Source organism: Lepus europaeus, chromosome 18 (assembly GCF_033115175.1).
Source record: "Lepus europaeus isolate LE1 chromosome 18, mLepTim1.pri, whole genome shotgun sequence".
Taxonomy (NCBI): Eukaryota; Metazoa; Chordata; class Mammalia; order Lagomorpha; family Leporidae; genus Lepus; species Lepus europaeus.
In genome coordinates this window covers 26,200,775-26,222,229 of record NC_084844.1, presented here as the reverse complement: position 1 = coordinate 26,222,229, position 21,455 = coordinate 26,200,775, and the positions used below count along the sequence as shown (strand labels likewise).

Below are 21,455 nucleotides of genomic sequence, written 5' to 3'. Positions count from 1 at the left end.
TACGAGTGGAAATCCTCTGAAAATGGAGCCGATGAAAGGGATTGGAATTAAGGTCCAGAACAGGCAAATCCCCCAGATAATTTCTCTCTCGGATGGTGTGGCAGGCGGAGTAATGGCTCCCCAAGGATGCATACCACCTAATCACTGGAAGCTGCTGCCAATATCCTACCTTATGTGGCCAGGCGGGCTTTGCAGATGGGATTAAAGACCTTGCGATCTGGAGATGATCCCGGATGATCCAGTGGGCCCATGTCGCCACTGGGGTTATTAAAAGAGGGAAGTGGAAAGGTCAGGGTCAGGGTCAGAGAGGAAGAAGCCAGGACAGAAGCAGAGGTCAGAGTGTGGTGGCCGTGAGCCAAGAAATGGGGCAGCTTCTAGGAGCTGGGAACGCAAGCCCGCGTTTCTTCCTGAAGCCGCCAAGAGCAGCTCAGTTCTGCGACTTTGGGGATTATAGACTTCTGACCTCCAGAAGAGGTCAGAGTTAGTTACAGAATGAGAGAGGGAGAGCCGGGGCGGCGGCGGTGGGGGGGTGTCTTCCATCTGCTGGTTCACTCCCCAAATGGCTACAATGCCCAGAGCTGAGCCAATCCGAAGCCAGGGGCCAAGAGCTTCATCTGGGTCTCCCATGTGGGTGCAGGGGCCCAAGCACTTGGACTATCTTCTGCTGCTTTCCCAAGCCACTAGAAAAGAGCTGGATCGGAAGTGGAACAGCCAGGACTCGAACCAGTGCCCATATGAGATGCTGGCGCCGCAGGTGAAGGCTTTCCTGGGCCCCCATAGTGTTGTTTTAAATCACTAAGTCTGTGGTCATTTGTGTGACAATAAAAGGAAACTAATAGAAACACTGTTCCAAATGTGATTCTGGGGTGGGGGCTGCCGTTTGGCCTAGCAGTTAAAATGTCTGCATCCCATAAGGGAGTGCATGGGTTCGAGTCCTGGCTCCAGCTCCTCATGTCAGCTTCCTTTAAATGAAGACTCTGGGAGGCAGCGGTGATGGTTCAAGAAATTGGTTTCCTGCCATCCATGTAGGAAATCTGGATGGAATTCCCGGCTCCTGGTTTGGGCTGGGACCCAGCCGTTGTGGGCATCTGGGAAGTGAACGACTGGGTGGGAGATCGCTCTCTACTTCTTGTTTGAAAATCGGACTCTCCAGCTGTCATTTTCAATGCTCCTTCTCAGTCAGTGAGAGCTCCTGCTCTCGCAGATTTCACTCACGGCTCCCTTGCTCTCAGTAAGGAGGTCAGTGCAGATCCCTCTGCACCCCACTGAGCAGATCATGCTACCCTTGACACACTCAAGTTCAAACCACAGCTCTAGAATTTCCTAGCCAGATAACCCCGGGCCAGGTCACTTAACTTCTCTGAGTCAGTCTCTTCTACGGCAAAAACATTGGGGAGGGTTGGGCTGTGAGAATTATGATTCCCTCAAAACTGCTTTCATAGAAATTTTAAAGAATCCAGGGGCCAGTGTGGTGGTGTAGTGGGTTAAGTCACCTCTGCAGTTCCAGCATCTCATATGGGCACCTGTTCGAGTCCCGGCTGCTCCACTTCCAATCCAGCTCCCTGTTAATGCACCTGGGAAAGCAGCAAAAGATGGCCCAAGTGCTTGGGCCCCTGCACCCATGTGGGAGACCTGGAAGAAGCTCCTGGCTCCTGGCTTCAGGCTGGCCCAGCCCCGGCTGTTGCAGACATTTGGGGAGTGAACCAGCAGATAGAAGATCTCTCTCTGTGTCTCTCCTCTTTCTATGTAACTCTTTCAATTAAATAAAGAAATCTTAAAAAAAAAAAAAAAAGAAAGAAAGAAAGAAGGAAAGAAAGAAAGAAAGGAAACCCTGTCTAGAGTTGCCAGATAAAATACGGAGTGCCCAGTTATGTTTTAATTTCAGGTAAAACAAATGTGGTGCTTTGTTGTTGCTGTTTTGGTCTAAGTATGTGCTGTACAATATTTGGGATATACTTGCACTAAAAACACATGCATTGTCTACCTGGATTGGGCATCTGTATTTGTATTTGCTAAGTGTGGCAGCCTTAGTTTTGATCCAGGTCACTTAGTTTGGAAGCAACGGAGCTAAGCTCAGTCTCAGGTCTTTCAATCCCAAGGTCAGTGCGCATCCTGCCCTCTCACCGGCCTCGCCTTGAGAGGTGGCCTGCCACGTGGTGGCCCTGAACTCAGCCCAGTGGAGGCTTCACAAGACGTATAGCTTGAGCCTTGGAAACCTCTTTCATACCTTAAAAATAGTAAAAGTGATCATGAAGAGAAAATGTAGAAACAACACCTAAAGGTTTCCTTGTATCTTACACGTATAAAGTATGTCAAATCCAGACTGAGAATGAAAATAAGTGAAAGAAGATGAAATATGCAAATTCACTCTCGAAAGACAGTGTTCCTTTTAGGATTACTGCTTCCTCTCATTGACCCAGACGGAGCCACAAATCCAATGGAGTTCAAACTAAATGGCATCTAACTTCACCGAGGGCTTACTGAGTAGCCTCCCAAGTACTTTACAAGTCTATGAGCTGACTCATTTTTAAATATCAGATCATTCGCCTAGGATTTTACATAATACACAATTCACCATTTTAAAGTGTACAACCCAGGGGCAGGTGATTGGTCTGGAGGTTAAGGTGGCACCTGAGCTCAGTCCCCAGCTCTGGCTCCTGATCAGCTTTCTGCTAACACAGACCCTGGGAGACAGCAGCGGGGGCTCAGGAAGTTGAGTCCCTGCCACCCAAGTGAGAGACCTGACTTGAGTTCCCAGCTCCCACCTTCTGTATGGGGGGGGAGGGGAGCGGTGAACCAGCAAATGGAAGCACTCTCTCTCTCTCTCTCTCTCTCTCTCTCTCTGTCTCAAAACCCACAGCTTAAAGTGTAAAATTCAGTGCTTTTAGTATATCCACAAGGTTGGGCAATCACCATTCTCCCATTCCAGAACATTTCCATCACCCTAAAAGAAACCCTATACCCGCTCATCATCCCTCTTCCCCCCACCCCCCACCCTGTGTCCCTGAAAACTACCTCCTGTCTCTATGGCTTTGCCATTCTGGACACTTTACAGACATGAACTCATGCACCATGCAGTCTCTGGTGTGGTTTGTTTCACTTCTTGTGTTTCCAAGGTTCACCATGTAGTACGCAGCCTCACGCCTTTATTTACCCATTCATTAGTTGATGGGCACTGGGCAGCTTCCACTTCGTGGCTATTATGAATAACGCTATGAATATTTACATACTCATTTTTGTATGATTATATGTTTTTAATCCTCTTGGGTATATACCTAAGAGTGGAGTTGCTTGGTCATCTGGTAAACCTAGGATTAACTTTGGAAGAACTGCCAACCGTTTCCATGGCAGCTGCCCCGTTTTACATTCCCACCAGCAGCGTGTGAGGGTTCCAATTTTCCCACATATGTGCCAGCACTTCTTTCCTTTACAAAAAAAAAAAAAAAAAGCTGTATTATAACTATCCTAGTGAGTGTGGTTTAGATTTCTATTTTCTTAATGACTAAGGATGGTGACCACCTTTTCATGTGTTTGTTGGGCATTTTTGTATTTTCTTTGGATAAATGTCTATCCAAATGTTCTATCCATTTTCTATAAAAGATGGATTCATTTATTTATTTGAAAGGCAGAGCAACAGAGAGAGGGAGCAGGAGACACCAAGAGAGAAGGAGGGAGATTTTCCATCCACTGGTTCATTCCCCAAATGCCCCAAACAGTTAGGTCTGGCCAGGAGTCAGGAACTCCATCCTGGTCTCCCTCATGGGTGGCAGGGGCCCGAGCACTTGGACCATCATCTGCTGCCTTCCTAGGTGCACTGACAGGAAGCTGGATCAGATGCAGAGCAGCTGGGACTTGAATTGACACCCTGATGGGAGAAACCATCACAACAAACAGCTGTCTGGCCCCACTGTGCCACAGTGATGGCCCCTTCTCCACTTCTAATTGGATTGTCTTTTAATTGTTGATTTGCAGTTTTTTTTTAAGATTTATTTATTTATTTGAAAATCAGAGTTATATATAGAGAGGACAGAGGCTAAGGTGAGGGCTCTTCCATCCACTGGTTCACTCCCCAATTGACCGCAATGGCTGGAGCTGCGCTGATCTAAAGCCAAGAGGCAGTAGCTCCTTCCGGGTCTCCCATGCAGAGACCCATGCAAAGGCCCAAGGACTTGCGCCATCTTCTACTACTTTCCCAGGCCATAGCAGAGAGCTGGATGAGAAGTGGAGCAGCCGGGACTAGAACCAGCAGCCATAAGGGATGCTGGTGCTTCAGGCCAGGGCGTTAACCCACTGCGCCACAGCGCTGGCCCTGATTTGCAGTTTTTATCTATTGCAAATATTAAGCCTTTGTCAGATACATGATTTGAAAATATTTTCTCCTGTTCTGTAGATTTTTGTTAGTATGCTTTAATGCACAAAAATTATAAATTTTGATGAAAGATAATTTATCTTATTTTTACTTAGTTATGGGTGCTTCATTTTTTCAATTTTTATTTATTGTTTTATTTGAAAGGCAGAGAGAGAGAGAGTACTCACATCTGCTGGCCCAGTGGCTGAGGCTGGGCCAGGCGGAAGCTGGGAGCCTAGAACTCAATCCAGGTCTTTCACATGGGGGACAGGGACCCTGCTACTTGAGCCATCACTGGTGCCTCCCAGGGGCACACATTAGTAGGAAGGTGGAATTGGGAGTGCAGCTGGGACTCGAACCCAGGTCCTCTGATGTGGGATGCAGGTGGCCCCAGCGGCACCTTAAACACTAAGCCAAATGCCTGCACTGGTGCTAAGTTCTTGAAGGTTTACAGCAACTACACGAGGTAGAGAATATCATTGGCACCCACTTTGCAGGTGGGAAAACAGAGGCACAAAGTCGAATCACCTCGCCCATGGGGAGGCGGCTCACAGAGCACCTGGGATCCAGGCCCACTCTCTAGCGCCCTAAGGGGAGCCCCCACAGTTCGTGGGGCCCAGCAGGGTCTGCTGAGTAGGATCCTTACACTGTCCAGGGACCCTCAAAGCTTGTGCGCTGCTAGGACTGCCAACTCGACAGCTGTCACAGCTCCTTGACTTCTTATTGTCCGCGCGTTAACCCACAGGGCCTGTGCTTGGTGGGGACTGAGAAGCGAGCATTTCCATAGCGGCTTCCTCAGGGATCCAACACAGGCCTGCGCCAAGGCCCCGCCTCCGATCCATGCTGCCCAGACCCTCCCTGGGGTCTTAATTACAATAAGACAGCTCAGCAGTTGGTCAGGTCTGAGGGCAGGGGGGAGGCCCAGGCTGAGTCAGGGACAGCAAGAAAGGAGGCCCCAAGGCTCTAGGTCAGGGGAGGAGCCCCAGGAGAGACCAAACCCAGAGAGGGGAGGGGCAAGAGAAGGCACACTCAGGGCGTGCCGGCTATCGGGCGGGCATCTGGGAGACTTGTAGGCATGGTCCCTGTCTGGACAGATCAGCCGAGGGATGGAGCCATCCCTGCATGACCTGCTGGCGCTGCCATGAGGAGTCACTCAGTGTGGGTGGCCACGACCAGGACACTGCCAGTTGGCCCTGTGGCACACACCCTCAGAGCTACCCAGGTGACAAGTTCCCCATAGGGCCAGGGGGAAATGTTCTTGGAGTCCAGGGCTCCCTACTGACGTGTTTCAGAATCACAAGAAAAGGGCAGGTCTGGCTGTCTTGTCAGGCACCAGGAATTCCTGTCCAGGACCTGCATTCCCTAGGCTAGCACGGCCAGGGCACTGGGAAGGAATGAACCCGCCACCCAAAATGTGCCGCTCTGGCCTGTGGACTTTTTTTGAGTTAACGGCACTTGAAAAAAAGCAGGTGCAAGAATACACAGACCTTTCTTCTGCTTCTTAAAAGCAGGAGGGGGCACTGGGGCTGGGGTGCAGCGGGTTAGGCCACCACCTGTGATACCAGCATCCCACCTGAGTGCTGGTTGGAGTCCTGGCTGTTCCACTTCCTATCCAGCTCCCTGATAATGGGCCTGAGAAGATGGCCCAAGTGCTCAGGCCCCTGCCACTCACGTGGGGGACCTGGATGGAGTTGTGAGCAAGCTCCTGGCTTCGGCCTGGCCCAGCCTGCACCGTGGCAGTCATTTGGAGGAGTGAACCAGTGGATCTCTGTTGCTTTTTCAAATAAGTAAATAAACAGTGACCACACACACACACACACACACACCCCTAAAACTTGATAAGGGACATGACCTGCCCAGGAATAAGCGAAGCACCAGGGCTGAGAGTGGGACCCAGGTGGGCCTCGCCACCGCCACCAGCCCGCCTCCTCGGTGACCACATCTCTGGAGGAGGAAGGATGCCTGAGAAAATCACAAGGCAACAGATGGACTCAACTATTTAAATGTCGCTGAGATTTCTCGAAGGCTCACTTCCAAAAAAGTAAAAATCTTTGAAAGAGAAAAAGGCTAGCACACTGGAAGCCAACCTTGAAGCAAGTAAGAATGGAGTCTGTCGACCCGTAGCATCTCTCCGTGAACTAGCATCTACCCAGTCCCTGCCTCCGCCAGGACGTCACCACGGCTCTCCTGGGTTCAACATGCAAAGGGCTCCCATGAGCACACAACACAATTAGCAAACCAATGCTTAACAGAGAACTTCATCTGGTTGGCAAACCTTTAAAATGTAAATTAAAACAATTACACATTATTTCTAAATTCTATTTTCTTTTTCTAAATTTATTTTTAAATTTATTTGACAGGTAGAGTTATAGACAGTGAGAGAGAGAGAGAGAGAGAGAGAGAGAGAGAGAAAGGTCTTCCTTCCGTTGGTTCACTCCCCAAATGGCTGCTACGGCAGGCGCTGCGCCGATCTGAAGCCAGGAACCAGGTGCTTTCTCTTGGTCTCCCATGCGGGTGCAGGGCCCACGCACTTGGGCCCTCCTCTACTGCCCTCCCAGGTCACAGCAGAGAGCTGGACTGGAAGAAGAGCAACCAGGACTAGAACCGGCGCCCATGTGGGATGCCAGAACCGCAGGCGGAGGATTAGCCAAGTGAGCAGTGGGGCGGTCCCTCTAAATTCTATTTTCACTTGTGCACGTGTATACACACCTGCATTTAGAGAAAAGAAATGGGAAAGGATATGTATGGTGGCAGGGTTATCCAATTGCGTCAACATCCATTTCTTTCTCCCCCCTTTTTAAAATTAGCTAAAGCCTTGGGGCTGGGGCTGTGGCGCAGTGGATTAACGCCCTAGCCTGAAGCACCGGCATCCCATATGGGCACCAGGTTCGAGACCTGGCTACTCCACTTCTGATCCAGCTCTCTGCTGTGGCCTGGGAAAGCAGTAGAAGATGGCCCAAGTCCTTGGGCCCCTGTACCCATGTGGGAGACCTGGAAGAAGCTCCTGGCTCCTGGCTTTGGATTGGCGCAGCTCCAGCCATTGCGGCCTTCTGTGGAGTGAACCAGCCGATGGAAGACCCCTCTCTGATTTTCCTCTCTCTGTGTAACTCTTTCAAATAAATAAATAAATCTTTTTTAAAAAATTAGCTAAAGCCTTGTATTTGGGGGCAGTGGGTGTGGGGCAGCTCTGTAGTGACACTATCCAACTTCCCTGTGGACAAGGCCAGCCAATTAGAAGCAAACTGATGGTGTGGGGCAGGTGGACGTCGGCAAAAGCCTCCTGGAGGGGGCTGACCCATCTGGAGGCAAACACGCTCTCGCCCATCCAGTCTTTCTCCTTCTTGTCACTGGAATGCAGACACGATGACTCCCGTAGACCACGTGGAGACTGCGGGGATGGCAGCTATGACCTGAGATTGCACAGGAGGGCAGAAGCCTGGGTCTGCTCCACCACTGGCCGAGTCCACCGTGCTAACCCCGAAACGCGATGTCCAGAGCCCGTTAATGTGAAGTATACAGGGAATTTTCACACTTCACTCTCTATGCTTTGGTATGGCTTATATTTTATTTTCCTTTGCTTATTTATTAGAGAGAGATTTCCTAGTGCTGGTTCACTCCCCCCAAATGCTGGCAACTGTCAGAGCTGGGCTGAGTCAAAACCAGGACCTCAAAACTCCATCCAGGTCTCCCACGTGGGCAGCGGGGACCCAAGTCCTTGCGCCATCACCTGCTGGTCCCAGGGTGTGCATTAGCACAAAGCCAGAGTCCTGGGGCAACTTTGTTTGTTTTTAAGAGTTATTTGAAAGGCAGAATGATGGGGCGGGGGGGTGGAGAGGGAGAGAGAATCTTCCAGCTACTAGCTCCCTCCCCAAATGCCTGCAATAGGCAGGATCCAGGAATTCCATCCAGGTATCCCACATGGGTACTTAGGGCAGCACCCACTACCTCTCAGGCGCATTAGCAAGTTGCTCGATGGGAAGCAGTGAGTAGCTGGGCTAGAACCAGGCACTCTGACACAGGATGTTGGTGCCTCCAGTGGTGGCTTAACTCATTGCACCACAATTCTCCACACACACACACACACACACACACACCCCACCCCCACTGTCTTAACCACTGTGCCAAATACCCACCCCTCAAGAAATCATTATTTTTTAAAAAGCTTTATTAATATACTTTCATTTATTTGCTAGAGCAATAGAGAAAGAGATGGATCTTCCTTTCCCTGGTTTACTTCTCAAGTGCCCACCACAGCGGGGACTGGCAACTCCATCAGGGTCTCCCACGTGGGTGGCAGGGACCCATCATCACCTGCCTCCTCCCAGGACGCGCATTAGCAGGAAGCTGGAGGGAAAACGGAGTGAGCTGGCACCTGGGCGCTCTGATAGGGGAAGCGGGCCTTTTATCGGCTGCTCCACAACGCCTGCCCCCAAGAAATTATTTTTATTTCAGCATCTATGTGTGTATTTATGCATCAAGAGGCGTCTGGAGGGATGGCTTTCCAAATGTGTGGTGGTAATTTCTGGGTAGTAGAATTTCTGCTTTGTTCCATGTGGTTGAAATACGGCATATATATATATATATTTTTTTTTTTGAGCACAAAAATTAAAAAGAAAAGCCGTTTGGAAAACATGATAACAATACACGCCAAGAATCATGAAAGCAGCCGTGAACTTTGACCCAGCTATCTCATTCGAAGGAAGGCAGATGCCACACCCAGCAAAACACACACGGCAGCATTGTTTTTTTTTTTTTTTTTTTTTGACAGACAGAGTAGACAGTGAGAGAGACAGAGAGGAAGGTCTTCCTTTGCCGTTGGTTCACCTTCCAATGACCGCCGCGGCTGGCGCGCTGCAGCCAGTGCACCGTGCTGATCCAAAGGCAGGAGCCAGGTGCTTCTCCTGGTCTCCATGGGGTGCAGGACCCAAGAACTTGGGCCATCCTCCACTGCACTCCCAGGCCACAGCAGAGAGCTGGCCTGGAAGAGGGGCAACTGGGACAGAATCCGGCACTCCGACCGGGATTAGAACACGGTGTGCCGGCGCCACAGGCGGAGGATTAGCCTAGTGAGCCGCGGCGCTGGCCAGCATTGGTTCTAACAGGGAAAATTGCATAACTGCGTAAGTGACTTCCATTAGGCTAACGATTATTAAATTATTCACTCACTGGAACAGCGTCCAACAATTAAAATGAGAAAGAAGAGAACCATGTAGCGATGAGGAAAACTACTTAGGAATAACAAGCAGCGAACCGGGCAGAATGCAAAATGAGATCTGTGCGTGGGTCACAGCCGGGCAAAAAGGCTGTGGGCTTTTGGGCGAGGACCGCAGAGAATACGGGCAAATCAGAACAATTTAACTTGTCGGGGCCACCAATCACGAGTGTGTGTGTGTGTGTGTGTTTCATTTGGAATTCCATCTAACGTCTCCATTATGTTGTTTGTCTAACAATAATTTGAGAATTGGCTTTAAATATCCCCGAGGGAAAACAAGGGAAGGAAGAAAAGGGAAGACAGAAGGGAGACCTGGGACCGTGTGGAAAGACGGTCTGCGTAAGAGGAACTCAGAGGCAATGCACGAGACACAGGGAGCCAGCTGCAGCTCCAGGGGCCGTCTCCCTGCGCTCCGTGACCTGACCCTGATCAGACGCCAATGTTAAGGGGGCAGCCCATGAGCTGGTTATCAAGGAAGGTGGGGAATTCTCTTTTCATTACCTCCTTTCGGGGCGGGGTGGGGGGGGAAGAACAATCACGCTTGCTACCGACGACTGAGCCAACAAGGAGGACGACGCAGGCTTCCTGGGGGAGTGGCATGTGGCATTGCGTCCCCAAGGAAGGCATGAGCACAGGCTCAGAGGCAGCAAACCCACTCCTTGTGATTTGTCCTAAACCTAAGGAAAGGATCAAAGCAATGCACAGAAATATTTACAGAACACATCCACCAGAGAGTCTATAAACAGCAAAAATGAAGCCCTGGGCAGGCACTCCATCCCACGTGAGAGTGCCAGCGTTCGATTTCTGGCTCTGGCTCCTGACTGGAGCTTTTTCTCGTGCACACAGACCCTGGGAGACAACAGTGAGAGCTCAAGCACTTGGCTTCCTGCTACCCATGTGGAAGACCTGAACTGAGTCCTTGGCTCCTGGCTTTGCCCAGCCCGGTCCTGGCCATGTGGGGCATTTGGGGAGTGAATCAGCAGATGGGAGCTCCATCTTTCTGTCTGTCTGTCTGTCTCTCTCTCTCTCTGTGTTTAAAACAAATTTTTAAAAGTTTTAAATGTTTTTAAAAAAACTAAACCTCAGTTTCATAAAAAACAATTAGAAAACTAAGTTTCTGGCAGAAGCAAGCAGTGGTACACTATGGGGCCCACTAAGAATAGGAAGTACACATACCCATGACAGGGAAAGACGACGTAGTAGACGAGAAGGCTCTAAAGCAAGACATATATTATCCCATTTTTTAAAAAGATTGTATGTCTAAGTGTATTCATTGGTATATAGGAATTTCTGCTAACATACACACTAGAATATTAACAAATGGATCACCTTTGAATGGCGGGGTGACAAATTCTATCTGACAGTTTCATCTCCATCATGCTGCAGTAAGAACCTGAAGATCTGCACGCTCACATCTCTCTCCTGCTCACGTCCACAGCGGCTGGCTGCTGCTCTGCCCGGAGTTACACTCCGGGACCCAGGCTGACGAAGCAGTCAGCACCTGAACATCGCAGGTCCCTGTGACAGCAGGGACGAGACAGGGGAAGAGCCAACGGCTCCTACAACCAAGGCCAGGAAGTCTCCTAGCCCCTTCAGGCAGGAGCATGGAATCCCCCCACCGGGTGTCAGGTGGACACCCCAAGGGGTAGCAAACATTTTGTATGATTGTGTCGCCTACCCCATCCTATTATGACGTCAAGTTCTTTGGCAGAGAGCGGTGGGAGAAAAATGCAGCTCTCCCTGGCAGTAGATGGTCTCAAGGAGAGGAGGCCCAGGCCGTGCTGGTCCTCAATGCTAGAGTCTCGCAGCAAGGACAGAGTCCAGGGCACCCCGCACTAGAGACAGGGCCCAGAAAGAGGTCAGCACTTTTGCCTCATTTAGGAGGCAGGCAAACTGACCTGGACCCACCAAAAGTGTCAAATAATGATGGAACAGAAAATTCTAGATCAAACAGAAAGTTCTGATGTCCAGAAGTGCTGCACCACACCTGCTACTTACTTGAGAGGCAGAGTTACAGACAGAGAGAGGGAGAGACAGAGAGAAACGTCTTCCATTCACTGGTCCACTCTGCAAATGGCCACAATGGCCGGAGCTAGGCAGATCCGAAGCCAGGAGCCAGGAGCTTCTTCCAGGTCTCCCACACAGGTGCAGTGGACCAAGCACTTGGGCCATCTTCTACTGCTTTCCCAGGCCATCAGCAGAGAGCTGGATTGGAAGAGGTACAGTTGGGAGATGAACTGGCGGCCATATGGGATATTGATGCTGCAGCTGGAGGCTTAGCCTACTATGGCACAGTGCTGGCCCCTGGTGGCTCCGCTCAATCCAGCTCCCTGCTAATGCACCTGGGAAAGCAGTGGAAGATGGCCCAAGTGCCTGGATGAAGCTCCTGGCTCCTAGTTTTGGTCTGGCCCAGTATGTGCAGAGTGAACCAGCAGATGGAAGATCTCTCTCTCTTTACCTCTTAAAAACAAAAACATAAAAAAACAAAACAAAACAAAACAAGCCACAGTACAGATGAGACCTCTTGGATGGATGAAGCCAGAAGAGCCAGGATGTGGAGAGAGGAGCCCCAGTGCCCCTGTCATGTCCACAAAGCCGTATCCCACAGTGCTCTGATCCCAGCCTCTGGGGATGGAAGATGGGAGGTGACAGTAAGAAAGTCCCCAAATCCACCTGAGCCACTTAGGGAGCACTGAATTCCTGGGCTCCCCCTCCTGGACATTCTGACTCAGCTGGGGACAGTGGGTGGGACCAGGTGGAGTCACAGGTGATTCACACCACCCCAGCCAGGACTGGCTCCCGGCCAGCCCCTCCACACAGGCCTCGTGAGGTGCCCCAGAAGGGAGGGCCCGGACATCTCAGGTGGCACAAGCTCTGGCAGCTGGGAGGAACCTGAGTGGGTGCAGGTTATCTGATGGCACCTGCTCTGGCCCCAAGCTAACTTCTTGAATATCAAGATCAGGGGAAGGCTCAGGAAGAGGCTCCCCAGGGAGCAAATGTCATCCTGCAACCTGCCCCGGGCTCCCCAGGGCACCTGGGGCAAGGAGGTGGTAAGGAAAATGAAACCCCCTTTCCTGCTCCCAGCCCCTCGGAACCAAGCGTGCCCCACCCTGGAGCCTGCCTGTATACCTTGGCTGGCAACCCTGGAAGGTATCACTTGCCACATCTCTGACGTGTTGCTGAGCTCCTTGGGGGCTGGGGTGTGTCTTATTCCCCTCCCTATGCCCAGCACAGGGCCTGGCACATGATTAGCGCCTGCTGAATACTTCATGAATACAGGAGAGGCAGTCACACTTACCACGTTACACGGGGTCAAAGAAGGACTCATGTTCACACCCACTGGGCACATGAGAAATGCACGTGCTCCCCAGACAGGAGGGGCTGCCCCTCCTTAATGACCCAGCGGGAGGTCAGGCTCAGCAGGCCTCCAATTGCAAAGGAGCTGGTATCACGGTATCCTTCGACATGATGCAGTACGAACGCCCCAGAGCCTGCTCGCGGCAAAGTTAACGCCTTCCTCTCTCTCTCATGCACGCATCCCATGCAATTTCCAGGGGCAGAGCATCTCCAAAAAAAAAAGCAAAGCTTTTTATTTATTTATTTATTTTTAGGGATAGGAGGCCAGTTAGACACGGAAGGCATGAGCAAGTCAGACCTGAAAATTTTTGCAACTCTCAGTGTGTGAATTGATTTGGGCAAGGATCATTGATGAATGGTAAAAATTGCTGGGCAAATGACTGTGGGGGAACAGGATGCTCACGGGGTCTCCAGAGTCTCTGACCATGGAGGATGATCTGCCTGACCGCAGAGAAAACACGCCTCTGTATGACAGACAGACCGCGAACCCCTTCGCAAGAAAACACGCCTCTGTATGACAGACCGTGAAACCCTTACCGTGAATCAAGTGATGAAAATGAGCCTGGGGGCTGAACTGCGAAGTCGTCAGGCTAAAAAGATTTACCCCGAATCTAATCATTAGCAAACGCCCACACACACCCAGAGTGTAGGCAGGACATCACGGGGTGAACGGCCTCCAGTGGTTTTGTAGTGACCCCGCTCCTACCTTAGATCCCATCCTGCTTAAAAGACCCAGCGGGCTCCGCCTTGCGGCGCCGGCACACGGGGTTCTAGTCCTGGTTGGGGCGCCGGATTCTATCCCAGTTGCCCCTCTTCCAGGCCAGCTCTCTGCTATGGCCCGGGAAGGCAGTGGAGGATGGCCCAAGTGCTTGGGCCCTGCACCCCATGGGAGACCAGGAGAAGCACCTGGCTCCTGGCTTCGGATCAGCGAGATGCGCCGGCCGCAGCGGCCATTGGAGGGTGAACCAACGGCAAAAAGGAAGACCTTTCTCTCTGTCTCTCTCACTATCCACTCTGCCTGTCAAAAAAAAAAAAAAAAAGACCCAGCAGGACTTAAGTTTTCTGGACTCCGTAGCTGTCTCGGCAGCCCCCTCCCCCACCACGACCTGGCAGCGAGGATGGCTGTAACTCCCTGCAGAAAGAACCCCAAAGTCCATTCACCAGTTGGTACCACAAAGGTACACAGTCGCTGCTGCGGGGGAAGAGCGATTCCCAGCCCCGGGCCACACGCTGGCCTGCGGGTCCCCAGATGCTGGTGGGATGCGGGATGCCGGCTCCCGGCTCAGACATCACCTTGCTGTCCACCACAGCCCTCAGGGAGGCCAGGGACGGGCAATTAGTACCTGGAGCGGAGACAGCACCTGGCAGCAGAGCCCTCAGGGCCCGCCTGGCCTGGCCTAGAATGCGGGAACATCTGGCACGGGGGAGACTCTCCGATGCCAGGCTTCTTGGAGTCGAGGCAGGAGGGTGAGCAGCAGAGAGTCCAGCACTGCCAGACCCTCCCAAGAGCACCGCAGACCCCTGGAAAACCAAGAGGCCCGGATGCAACTGCTTCATCTTACCAGGTTCAGCCCGACACCCCAGGCCCCTTCTCACCGGTCTTCCCCACGCCCCCCACCCCGGGTCTGCAGATCTGCCCCCAGCGCACCTGTGATCCAACAGCAACAGACCCTGCTCCTGCAGCTCTTTCACCTCCTCGCTCGCTCCAAACACAGCCCCCAAGGTCAGCTGGGGCTCGAACTGCTGCCAGTGCTGGCGGAAACAAGAGGGCCAGCAGTGTGGAGCTGGCCGGGCTGCTTTGGGCCACGTGGCTGGGCGAGGTACAGGGGTGAGGGAGGGGCTGCTCCAGCCTGGGGTTCCCATGAACACCAACAGCAGGTCCATGGGCCAGCGGGGGAGCGAGCACCTCCCTACCCATTCCACATGCAGGCTGAAGCCCCCTTTCGGCCAAGCTGGGTCTCCCTCTGCCCCTCCCCCTTCTGCCAGTCTGGGCTTGGCCAGCTCTCGCCAGAGCTTTAGGCCCCTGATTCCAGCCAGGGCAGCGATGAGTCAGATCGATCACGATCCACCTACCTGAGGTTTTAGCGCTGCCCAAAGACATTTGAAAACCCATTATCCCAGGGGTGGGGAACCTTTTTTCTGCCAAGGGTCCATTTGGATCTTTTGTAACATCTTTCGCAGGCCAAACACAATTGCCAACTTAAAAATGAGCCTGCATCGACTTTCAAGTCCTCCCTGCAGTCGCCTTGGCAGGCCAAATGCCACCGCGGGCCTAATATGGACTGCATGTAGCCTGGACCTTCCCCACCCTGACCCCCTCATACAGCTGGGCAGAGGCTCAGAGGGGTGGCAGCAGAGTGGGGACTAGAACCCAGGTCTCTGCAGCCCCAGTCGAGGGTTCTAACCGTCATACCACACTGCCCACTGCTTCTGCACAGCAGGCCTTGGCTAGCCAGGGCCCGGCCCCCAGCTGCCAATCCCAGAGGAAGGGGAGGGGTGTGTGTGTATGGAGGAGCAGGACAGAGATTGAGAAACTGATTCTGCAAGAGTTGGGAGGAGGGGGCAGCGTGGTGAACCCCATCCCTTACCTGGTGGGTGATCCCCACGTCCGTGCGAAGCCCCATGGCCAACACTTCTTCCAGCCTGAAAGGAAATTCAGGGACAGGCCTTGGAGACCTCTGAGGCCTCTCCCAGCCTTCGAGCCCTGGGCTGGGGCGTGCGTCCAGGCGGCATGGGGCACAGCGGGCGGGCAAGGCAGAAAGTAACAAGGCACATGTGGATGTGGTTCTGGGGACCTGGGGCAAAGAGCCCATGCCCTTGGATGCTCACAGCTCCAGCTCGCCCAGCGGGGTGCGCTTCCGGGTGCCGTGTCCGAACTGCATCACCTCCTTCATCCAGGCATCGGGCTCCAGTGTCTGGATTCGGGCCTCCCGGGTGTGGCCTCCAGCGCCCTGGGGCACGAATCGTCCATGGGCCCCTGACAACATCAACAACCAGCCCACATCACCAGCAGCCAACACCAGAGCTTACTGGATTTAAAGCCGAGGGTCTCAAAGTGTGGTGCCTGCAGTACCAGCACTAACAATCTAAAAATGCAAATGCTTGGGTCTTGCTCCAGCCCTGTCCAATTAGAGGCAGGGCCCAGCAGTCTGGGTTGCTTTTTTCTCTTTTCCCCACAGTGTATTTATTTATTTGAAAGTCAGAGCAGCAAAGAGAGGGGGACAGGGAGAGGGAAAGAGAGAAATACTTCCACTCTGCTGGGTCAGTCCCTAAATGGTCACAACAGCTAGGGTTAGGCCAGGCTAAAGCCAGGAGCCCAGGATTCTATCCAGCTCTCCCAGGAGGGTGGCAGGGACCCAGGCACTTGGACCATTTTCCACTGCTTTCCCAGGTACATCAGCAGGGAGCTGGATCAGCAGTGGAAGAGCTGGGCCTCAAACCAGCGCTCATATGGGATGCCGGCATCGCAGCCAGCAGCTTAACCCCCTGTGTCACAACTCTGGCCCCCGTAGTTTGGGTTTTAATAAGCCCTCCAGGGGATTCTGATTGAGAACCATGATGTCACGCCCCTTAAAGCATACACTGAACACTTAACATGGGAGGAATCGGAGGCCTGGACAGGTGACTGAGTGGCCAGGTTCACACACAGGCGCGACCTTTCTCTCCAGAGTCATCCCTTCTGTGGCTCACAGGGAACTCACCAGGCCCAACGCCGAGGTACTGGCCACACTGCCAGTAAGTCCAATTGTGGGTACTGAGCGCCCCCTGTGGGCAGAGAGGGAACAGTCAGTGCTGAGAGGAGAGCATGGGCTCCACTACTGCTTAGACGAGCGCACCTGGTTAAACAGTCCCACCAGCACCTCAGGTCTGAGAGCACCCTGTCGGGACCCTTCTCTGCAGAGGGTCACGAGGCCCTGGGCCCACCCCTACCTCTTTCTTTCTTCTGCCTGCCCACTCCCCACACCCGCCACCAGCCCCAGGACTCACATTGCGAGCGAAGTTGGAGACCTCGTACTGGCGGAAGCCTGCATCCCGGAGCATGGCCCGACCCTCCTGGTACATGTCAGCTGCCAGCTCAGGGTCAAGGGCAGGGAGGGCGCCCTGCTGCACCTGGGCAAAGAGGGCAGTGCCCCGCTCCAGGGACAGCTGGTAGAGGGAGACGTGGTCGTCACAGCGCCGTAGCAATTCCCGCAGCTGCTCCAGCCACGGCCGCACCTGCTGCGCAGGCAGCCCCAGCATGAGGTCCACGGACACGCGGCCGGGGAAGAGGCGGCGGGCCTCCGCCAGCGTCCGCAGAGCATCACTGGCTGAGTGTGTCCGTCCCAGCAGCCGGAGCTCAGTGTCGTCCAGGGACTAGGGAGAAAGGGTCAGGTGTAACCAAACTGGCTGGCTCCAAGGGGGCCGCAAGGGGATCTGCAGGGAGCTGAAAGGTGAGAGGGTGGCCGTCAAGCCAGCACCAAGAACTACTAGCCACTGAAGGGCCTCCATAGGCTGTCCATGTTTCATTTCATCCTTAAAAACCGCTGATCATTGGCTCCATTTTACAGATAGGAAAACTGAGGTTTGGAGATGTCACATAACCAAGACCATACAACTGCAAAGTCAGAGCTAGAATTTGGGATGGCTCAACTCCAAGGCCAATGGTCTTTTCTTGCTGCCCTTTCTAGTTTTAAATCATCCAAGCCTATAGAAAAGCTAAAAGAAAAGCATGTAGGTTCACCAGCACTTGGCCACATATCTTTTGCATCTATACTATCATCCTGAATCACTTGAAAGTAAGCTACACGATCAAAAGTGTTCTCAACTGGCAAGGTTTACTGCAGGTAAGTAAGGACTACGTGTGGCTATTTGAATTTAAACCAAACTGGGGGCTGGCATCGCAACCCAGCATGCTAAGCCACCCCTTGCGATGCTGGCATCCTTTATCAGAACACTGGTTCGGGTCCTGGCTGCTCTGTTTCTGCTTCAGCTCCCTGCTAATGTGCCTAGGAAATCAGCAGAAGATGGCCCAAATGCTCGAGTCCCTAGCACCCACGTGGAAGACCTGGGTAGAGTTCCAGGCTCCTGGCTTCGGGCTGGCCCAGCCCTGGCCATCTGGGGAGAGAAGCAGTGGATGGGAAGGTCTCTTTCTTTCTTCTCTCCCCAACCCCTCTCTTTCTCTGTTGCTCTTTCGAATAAATGAAATAAACCTTTAAAAGTAAATAAATGACCTTCACTTTCAATGAGCACCTTTTCAGGGCTCACGGGCATGTGCTAGACAGCTCCGATACAGCCATCGTGGCCCTCAACCCTGATATTCTGACGTGTGCACCTGCTAAGAACAAGGACATTGTCTGACACGGCCCTGATCCAATGACCGACAGGGACCAGGAAATGTCACACGGATACAACACCCTGACCTAACACAGTCACAGTCAAAGGAGGCCCAGTGTCCCCGTAACACCGCCTCCCAGGCCGGCCAGGGTCACACTGCCTTCCGCCCTCACCACCTCCCGAGTCCCCGTCAGTCACTCTGCAGTCCCAGCCCTTCCTTGTCTTTCGTGATGCCGACTTTGTGAAGAGGGCAGCCGGATGTGCCGGCTATCAGCCATACAGCACCTCGCATGTTGTGAATGCTGTGCCGCGCACGCAAACCGCTTTACGAGGGCAGGTCGCGTGCTGCCTGCGCTAACCACAGTAATAAAAATAAGAAGACCCATTTCCTAACATTACACTCAGGACGTGCCTTTTGGTCAAGAACACTTTGGCTTGGGTACTGGAAAGGGGGGCCGTACTGTATAGGGAAATACAAGGGGTCACCCCGAGAGGAACGGGGTTCTCCCTACTCCAGGACGTTCGGCAGCTGGGTCTCAGCCCTGTCTCTGGCTTCTCCAGTCACAAGGAACGACTCTCAGCTCCCCTCGAAGCAATGTGATCTTTCACAGCCGGCGTCTCTCTCCCACACCCTCTCTGCTGGTGAGCTCCTCCTTCTCATCCGAACGTCACCTCCTCGGGAAAGCCTTCCGTGATGCCATCAGACTGAGCTGCCCTGCAGGCTGTACTCTGAAAGCCTTTTGCAGAGCCTTCCCTGGACTACAATGCCGGCCTCCCCCTCGTCTCTAATCCTGCAGTACCTACCACAGGCAAGCACTGAGGTGGGTGCCTGGCATACACACAGTCCTGCCTGACGCCAGGCCATGGGGCCAAAGGACCAGGATGGCTGCCCGCAACTCCGCAGGTGCAAAAGCGTCCCCCCAGGGCCCACTGACACCCAGAAGGAGCTCCATGTTTGCCCGATGAGTGGATGCCAAGAGAGAGGACTGCAGGGCAGGTCCGAGTGCACTGGAACCAGCGGGTGACGCGGGTTACCTGGAGGCCAATGGACAACCTGTTGACTCCCGCTGCCCCGAAGGCTGCCAGCCTGGAGCCGGCGGCCGAAGTGGGATTAGCTTCTAAAGTGACTTCCGAGTCCGCGGGCAGGTAGGTGGCCTGTGCCACCGCCTCCAGGACGGCTGCCACCGTGTGGGGACTGGCCAGACTGGGGGTTCCTCCACCGAAGAACACGGACTCCACGCTGCAGGACGAGGTTGGGGTTCATAAGACTTGGGGTGCTCTCTGGGACGCCTGCCCCCCACCCAAGTCACGCGGGGTTCCCGTACCCACCGCCGCACCCCGCTGAAGCGCAACAGCGTCCGCGCCTCGGTCTCCAGGCACCTGCGCACGGCCGCCTCCTCCACGCGGCCGGGGAGGTACTTGTTGAAGTTGCAGTAACTGCAGCGCTTCTCGCAGTACGGCCACTGCGGGCAGGGTGTGAGTGCGGGGCGGGGTGTGAGTGCGGGGAGTCCACCGCGCAGTGCCACCCCTGTCGGCGGTCCGTCGGCAGGGGCTCGGACAGCGAACCCACACAGCTCCCCCCGGGCGGGCGGCACGCGGGCTGCAGCGCCCGCCTGGACGCAGGAACACCGAGGCTCGGGAAGGAAGGCATTTCGGCAGCGGGACCCGGCTGCCGCGTTATCGCAGACGTAAAGGTCTCCGGACCGAGACGCGGCCCTGCCGGGGCTCCAGGTGCCACCCCCGACCTTGCTGGCCGGCCGGGGAACACAGCAGGTGCGCTCGTCTCGCGCGGAGCCGCCTCCCGGGCTCCCGCCCGCCCCGCCCCCTCACTCACGTGCACGTAAAGCGCCGCGCGCGCGCTCGCCGGCTCAGGGCGCGGGGAACCTCTCCCGCCGTCCACGCGCCGGCGCCTCTGGGCTGCTCTCGCTGCTGCCGCCGCCCAGCCGCGCGCCCGGGCCCCGGGCAGCGCCATGCCGCCCAGCGCGGCGCGGGGCAGGGACCCGTGCAGAGACTCAGGGTGCGCAGAGGCGGGCGGGCTGCCCGGGAGGAAGGAAGCCGGGCTGCGTGACCGCGGGCTGCATCCGCCCCATCGCGCCGAGGGCCTGGGTCCCGGGGCTGCGGCGCCACCTGCTGGACACGGGTGCGCTGGCCGCCGCCGGCTTGACCTCTGCCAAGGTCGCGGGGCGGGCCGCTGGCCTGTCTGGCTTCCCGTGCTGGGGCGAGTTCCCCGACCCATCCAGGCGCTCTTAGCTCGTTCAGTCAGTTCCTTCACATTTTATGTGCCTGGCTCAGAGCTGGGCGCTGGGGACAACTACGTGCTTAAGACCAGGTCGCCGGCTGACAGGAGGGAACAAACCAGGACGAGGAACACAGTAATTCACTATTCAGTAATGGGAGGACTGACCCTTGGGAGACCTACGGGAGGGACAGTGCCAGAGAGAACTGACTTGGCCAGGAGAGTCGTGTTCCATCTCCTGGGGGGGGGGGGGGGTCCACCCTTGGCACCTGGGGCTGGACACGCTGGGGGTGGGCATTTGGTGCAGATTGGGACACCTGGGAGATCTGCAGCCCCTGGCTGGGTTCCTGAGTTTGAATCCCAGCTGCAGCTCCCTGCTGGTGCACACCCTGGGGGGGCAGCGGGCCACTCGGGTTAGAAGACCAGGATTGAATTCCAAGCCCCTGGCTTCAGCCTGGCCCAGCCATGGCTGGTTGCAGGCATTTGGGGAGTGAACCAGTGGTTGGAAGATCTCACTGTCTCTCTCTGCCTTTCAATTCAATAAATGAACTGAATGTTTAAAAGATGGTGTCTGCAGGGGACACAAGGTGCAGGCACCTGGGGGAGTATCCAATGAAGTGGAAAGATTATGAACCTACAGTCACAACAGAGAGTGTGACACCTGTTCTCCCGGTTGGCCTTGGGCTAGGCCAGGTCTCCACCCCTTTTGTAGCTTGTAGAGCTCACCCCAGATAAGGAGGGCCTGGCCGGAGAACACTCTGGGCTTCGTTCCAGTCCCTCTTAGAAACAGGATGTCCCTTAATGCCTTAGCCCAACATGTCACACGAGCCATGGTATGAATCAGGATAGGCTGATTTCTAGGGTCCCTCAGCTGCTTCACGTGCACAGGTGACACTCCCTCTGTCCCAGGCAGCTTTCCTGGGCCTCGGGGACCAGCTCGAAATCCTTGCTGCTTCTCTGTAAGAAACCCACTTCACTTTTTTAAAAAA

General features: G+C 54.2%; 1 protein-coding gene across 2 annotated transcripts; it reads right to left on the bottom strand.

Annotated features, from left to right (window-relative positions):
- Positions 1-8,578: 8,578 nt before the first annotated feature.
- On the bottom strand, positions 8,579-20,202 carry RSAD1 (radical S-adenosyl methionine domain containing 1). Of its 2 annotated transcripts, XR_009864259.1 has the most exons (10): positions 20,065-20,202; positions 19,560-19,693; positions 19,266-19,470; positions 16,905-17,270; positions 16,619-16,682; positions 15,747-15,894; positions 15,506-15,560; positions 14,566-14,669; positions 14,261-14,438; positions 8,579-8,692 (listed from the first exon to the last, which is right to left on the bottom strand). XR_009864259.1 is itself a non-coding variant. In XM_062175001.1 (9 exons), the coding sequence occupies exons 1-9, from the start codon at positions 20,200-20,202 to the stop codon at positions 14,315-14,317; spliced, it is 1,338 nt and encodes a 445-aa protein (XP_062030985.1). In that variant the 3' UTR covers positions 13,159-14,314. The 2 variants fall into 2 exon arrangements, 1 of the variants encoding a protein (XP_062030985.1); XM_062175001.1 differs by lacking the exon at positions 8,579-8,692 and having other exon boundaries at positions 13,159-14,438.
- Between the last annotated feature and the right edge of the window lie 1,253 nt (positions 20,203-21,455).